Source organism: Poecilia reticulata, linkage group LG9 (genome assembly GCF_000633615.1).
Source record: "Poecilia reticulata strain Guanapo linkage group LG9, Guppy_female_1.0+MT, whole genome shotgun sequence".
Lineage (NCBI taxonomy): Eukaryota > Metazoa > Chordata > Actinopteri > Cyprinodontiformes > Poeciliidae > Poecilia > Poecilia reticulata.
Genome location: NC_024339.1, coordinates 14,859,129 through 14,864,871, shown reverse-complemented (window position 1 = coordinate 14,864,871; position 5,743 = coordinate 14,859,129). Strand labels below are relative to the sequence as shown.

The 5,743-nt window shown below is 39.8% G+C and overlaps 1 protein-coding gene across 3 annotated transcripts; it reads right to left on the bottom strand.

Moving 5' to 3' along the window:
• Nucleotides 1–1,992: 1,992 nt before the first annotated feature.
• LOC103470013 (uncharacterized) lies at nucleotides 1,993–5,731 on the bottom strand. Of its 3 annotated transcripts, XR_001776918.1 has the most exons (3): nucleotides 5,645–5,727; nucleotides 4,416–4,500; nucleotides 2,142–2,214 (listed from the first exon to the last, which is right to left on the bottom strand). XR_001776918.1 is itself a non-coding variant. In XM_008418121.2 (2 exons), exons 1-2 carry the CDS (start codon nucleotides 3,452–3,454, stop codon nucleotides 2,166–2,168), a joined length of 912 nt encoding a protein of 303 aa, XP_008416343.1. In that variant the 5' UTR covers nucleotides 3,455–3,563; the 3' UTR covers nucleotides 1,993–2,165. The 3 variants fall into 3 exon arrangements, 1 of the variants encoding a protein (XP_008416343.1); XM_008418121.2 differs by lacking the exons at nucleotides 4,416–4,500; nucleotides 5,645–5,727 and adding an exon at nucleotides 2,592–3,563 and having other exon boundaries at nucleotides 1,993–2,214; XR_001776919.1 differs by lacking the exon at nucleotides 4,416–4,500 and having other exon boundaries at nucleotides 5,645–5,731.
• Nucleotides 5,732–5,743: the final 12 nt, after the last annotated feature.

Below are 5,743 nucleotides of genomic sequence, written 5' to 3'. Positions count from 1 at the left end.
TTTACCTGCAACATGGCAGGACAAGAGAAAAAAAAAAGAGAGAGAGAGAGAGAAAGGGGGGTTTTTCTGGGCGGGCTTTTTATTCCAAGGACGCCACTTATATTCTGTTGCAGAATAACACAAACATATATCCCAGACATGATAATTAGGTGTTGAAATATAGTGGTTCCGTAACAGAGGCACGTGAAAATAAACATAAAAGATTGCCTGTTAGAGCAATTAAGGCAGCTTCGATCCCAGTTTAACAACAAATGTTGCAAAATCATTTGTGGTTTTGCAGCATTTGTTGCAAAACCACAAACTTTAGCAAAATGTGTTGCTAGAGTTTAATTACACAGATCTCATTAGTGGACGTTTGAATGTCATAAAGTCCCCCTTTCAATACACACACTGAAGCAGCTAGCCTAATTACAGCTGTTATATTAGTGGTAACCTTTTATTGCATAAATCTACCAAGCTCTGTGACAGTGCATAGAACAAATGTTTATCTGTCCTTTACCCCCTTTTAAATAATTATAGAAGAAATGAATCATACGAATGCTGGGGTTCAAAGACTGGGCACCAGATGTGCGGAAGTGTGACGATGTTCAGGCTCCTCCTCCCACAACAGCGACCCTCCTCCAGCCAATAGAAACCTGGATGAACCCTTAATGAGTTTCGGTCCAACCCAGTCTTTTAAGGTCTGTATTAGTGATTCAAATTTCGTAAACAAACCGCACTTCATTACTTTCTCAATTGCTCAAAAAGAGAAATGGTGACTTTATTTTATAAAATAAATTCAACATATTAAATCTTCTGCTTTTGGCATTGTTTTGAATATTATGGCTGCGTGCCAAAGCTCTCTCCTGACCCCGTGTGGTCAGGTTCCAAATTACGTCTTCGGTGTACGCTCCATAATGCATCTTTCTGCAGCGTCAATACGCTGTTGAAAAAGCAAAAAAAAAAAAAAAAGAAAAAATTGTACACATGATATTTCAAAGAACACATTCTTATTTTAAAAGCCTCATTTCTTAATTACTTAACTGAAAATATTATACGATATTTTTTAATCTACTGGCCAAGAAGCACATATTTTACAAATAACTAATGCAGAACCAGACCATTAAAAAAATAAATAAATAACTGCACAGTTACACATGATTTCAGTAACGGGACCTAAACTACATGGAAACATTTTACAGATGCGACAGATTTGGTTTCCTCAGGTTAGAAATAAAGGAGAAAAACTTTGCATGATATTATTAAATAATGAAAGAGAAATTGTAGCAACCTCTTTGATGCAACACTTCAACTATATTGTGTTGAAATTAAAAATCAATAGAGAAAAATAGCACAGATGATTATACATTAGTGTGGGTACCACATAAAAAGTATGGATGAAGAGTTTTAATGTGTTTTTCATATATACAGAGTAAAGTGGCTTTTACTGAATACAACTCTATACTTTATGTGACTTTTAAAACAAAAAAAGTAAAATAATGTTTTTAAAAAAAAGTAAATTACACAAATCTGCATTTAAAATTCAACATAATCTCTGTTGTGGTAAGAAGAGTCTAATAAAATGTGAAAATATATTAAGTGTCTTTACATTTAATTGAAAACACAATGTAATATGAACAAGTTCACCACAAACAGCAACACAGAGAGATAAAGTCTTACAGATTATGTCAAAAGGATGCTTTCTTAAATCAAGATCAAACTAAAATAAAGAATAAATGCAAAAGTAGTTATATGTTGTGACTGGATAGATGGACTTTAAATATAGCTACAGTTTAATTAATTTGACAATTTAGGTCCCACAGCTGCTTAAGCGTACATTATTTTATTTGGACAACTAGGCCATTTTGAAAGCAGCAGAAACAAATTGTTTTAAAAAGCTTTAAATGGCACAGCTAACTCAACTGCTCATTGCCTTAAGAAGGAAATCACATATTCTTGAAATTCTTATTTTATTAGACTTCTGTATAAACTACACAACTTAAAATAAAATGCAATGTGATCACTACTCAGTTTTAATCTCCATTGGACATTGAATAAATCAACCTATCAAGACCAGCTGAAATATGGAACAACTTCCAACAAAAAGCACACAAGAAAAAAACAAAACAAAACAAATATGGCAGTTAGCAAAGAATGCTGACCTAAAAATCCATCCAACCTCTCAACTAAGCCGGGTCTGGATGCTTAGTGGGGCCAAGCTGTCGGTGAAGTAGCCTTTAAAGAGAGAGCAGAAGAGTTTGGGTCAGCAGGCCGTTTTACAACGCAAGACACAGCTGTCATAAGAGCAAAAAATGAAAGAAAGAAAAGCTCTGAACTGTGACATTAAGAAGGCTTTCAGTATGATTCTGATTGGATTGGGTTATTTTTCACTTTATATTTAACTTACCTATTCTCATTCGTACAAATTGTTCTTCTGTCATATTGTATTCATTTGTAATTTAGCTTAATTATCCTAGAAGTATTTCAGATGTACACAAAACAGCAAATTTGATAGGTGAAGTTTAAACGTGTGATAAAAAATTGTCTCTAAACAGCCTAAAATTGATTAAAAAAAAACAAACAAAAAAAAAAACACACTATCAGCACCTCACCTGTTTTTACAACAGGGTCTCCACACTGTGGAGAAGAGCGCCACTCTCAGCGCTTTGCACCCTCTCAAGTACAGAACAGGGGTCAGAGCGGCGTTGACCCTGGGCAAAATGCGAAGAGGATCGGTGCCTTCATTCCCAAAGGTGTAGCAGATGGTGCCAATGAAATTACAGGCGATAATATGACAGAACAAGGGGATCCAGGCCGCCAGGAAAAACACAGCCACCACCAGAATGAGATACACCGAGGAGCGCTTGTTGTCCCTCTCCTCAGAGGGCGGCTCCCTGCCCAGCTGGAAGGTGGCGATGATAAACAGCCTGATGTTCAGACCTATCATTATAACCACAACGAAAATGTTCCCGATAAATGTACCGATGCTGGTGATCTTAGTAGCTGTCCCTATCGGGACCAGGTTCTGCACAGCCACGATGAAGAACGCATAGAACCAGTAGGCGAAGATAACTGACAGGGTTCTGTTTCTGGTCATGCGCTGGGAATATTTAAAAGGAGATGTAACGGCATGGTACCGGTCCGCCTGCGCGGCCAGGATGGCCATGAAGGAGAGGCCAAGAAACGTGGGCACAATGTAAAACGTGCGGGTTGGGGACTGGAAATGATCTTTCACGTCGAGCACGCCGGCGTAATAATAAGAGACGCCGGTGCAGATGTCACTGAGGCAGGTGCTCAGCATGTACATGAAGCGGTTCTCGCTGCGCAGCGACCTGCTCAGAAGGATGGAGAGGAACACAGACACGTTCAGGTAGATGATCGCCGCGCCAAGGGCAATGCTGAAAAGAAACAACAGCACGTTGCCAAAGCTCGTCAGAGGCAACACAGGAGACAGAACATGGCTGAAGTTAGACATAAGTGCGGAGAAAACGCCTCAGAGCCTCATGTCGCAACAAAGTCTTATTGAGGGAGCTGTAAGGGAACAGCAGAGGGGCTGCCCTCTCATCTGACTTATGTAGATGCAGGAAGGGATTAACCTCAGCGAGCTTAATTCCCTTGAAGAATAGTTTCTTGGTAAAAAATAGACAGGGAGCAGGGACTAATTAGTGGAAGTGGTTTATATTCCTTTATTTAAACAAATATATGAATCTTTTACCATCATTCTTGTACCTAAGATACAGTGCTTTGAACTTCAGCAAATTCAGTTTCTCAGCACAATGCAGGTGTTCTGTAAATGAACAAACAGCATCATGAAGTCCGATGAAGACAGCAGACAAGTCAAGAAGAAAGTTGTGAAGAAATGTAAAGCAGGGTGGGGTTATAAACCCATATATCTTAAGCTTTGGACATTTTACAGAGGTCAGCCCAGTCCATCACCTGGAAATAGAAAACACTACTACACTAACTGCTGATGTTCTAAATCGTGTCTGCACAGCTAAACTGACAGGCCAGGCGGGAAGAGTGAGTGGATAGCCGGCTCATGGTGACTCTGGAGAAGATGCAGAGATCCACAGCTCAGGTTTGAGATTATTGTCAAGACGACTAAAAAATACACACTCCATGAATTTGGACTTTATAGAAGAAAGCCATTTTTACGAATAAGCTATATAAGACCACAAGACCATAAAAAGGACACAGTAAAGCTGCTGCAGATGTAACCAAAATAAAATATTCCTGTAGCACCTGCGCTTCATGACACCAGGGTTATAATGACATCCCGCAGGTCAACACATATCCATGTGTGAGAATGGCTCATTCAAAGTTCAGAACTAACTCTAACTGAGAACAGACAGGAAGACAACAATTGCTTTGTTTTCTTTGATTTTTGCTTTAAATATGTTGTGAGTTGACTGTTAATGTTCTTGCAAAAAAATTACATCAGTCTTGGACAATGTTTCCAGCTCCATTCACCTCACCACTACAGAGCTGGACAGCTCCTATACAGTGACCAGCTGCTGCATCCTAAACACACAAAACACACAACATTACTGTTGGTCATTCCTTCTATCAGCTATCAGACTGTGCAACCATCACTGCTTACAGTCTGCTGCACTGAAATATAACCTTGAATATAAATGCAATTTTTTTTAACCTGGAGACTGTTCATGATTTACATCTAACTTTTATAACACAATCCACTCCGTTACATAATTGAAATGCTTGTGAAAATCCATCCATCTTCTTACACCCTTGTCCCTTAATGGGGTCAGTAGGGTTGCTGGTGCCCATCTCCAGCTAACGTGCCGGGCGAGAGGCGTCGTCACCCTGGACAGGTTGCCAGTTTGTTTCAGGGCAACACAGAGACACACAACCATTCACACACACACTCACACCTAGGGACAATTTGAAGAGGCCAATTAACCTGACAGTCATGTTTTTGGACTGTGGGAGGAAACCGGAGTACCCGGAGAAAACCCACGCATGCACAGGGAGAACATGCAAACTCCATGCAGAAAGCCCGCGGCCAGGAATCGAACCCAGAACCTTCTTGCTGCAAGGCAACAGCTCTACCAACTGCACCACTGTGCAGCCCTTGTGAAAATCCTTCTGGTGAAATGCTTTAGTGTTAAACCCACTGAAAGAAAGAAACATGTCTTGTGCGCCCTCTTGTGGCCGCAAAGCAAATTTATCTCAGCAATCAACTGAGTGGTTTTGTGTCCTTCAAAAACACGGAGACAGCAGGTTCAAATCCTGGCAGTGGCAGCAAATGATGAACCAAAAGGTATTGAATTACTGTACAATTTTAAGATATTTACACAACACATGATAAAATGTGTATTTGTTAGGTCATTAAACATGATGGTTTGAAAAATGCATATAATGTACAATAGAAAACAAAACGTGTTGTGTCAATTTTACAACAAGTGTCCCTTGGAGTTCTCATCTGCCCCATTGCTCATCATAAACACAAAAACAATACAATTCATAGGTGTCTGTCTGTCTGTCTGTCTGTCTGTCTGTCTGTCTGTCTATCTATCTATCTATCTATCTAATTAATCACCCAGGCACACATACAAATCTACTTGTTGTAAAACAAGCAGATTTAACAGCTTTAACTTTTAGTCATAGTATTTGTAGTGCTGCTTCAAAGAGAGTTGATTCAAACCTTTGCGAAATAAAGCAAAATGTGTGAGAGAGAGAGACATTGTCTCCTGCTGCTCCTCCGCTGCTCCTCCCGCTGCTCTTCCGCCGCCTCCCGCTGCTC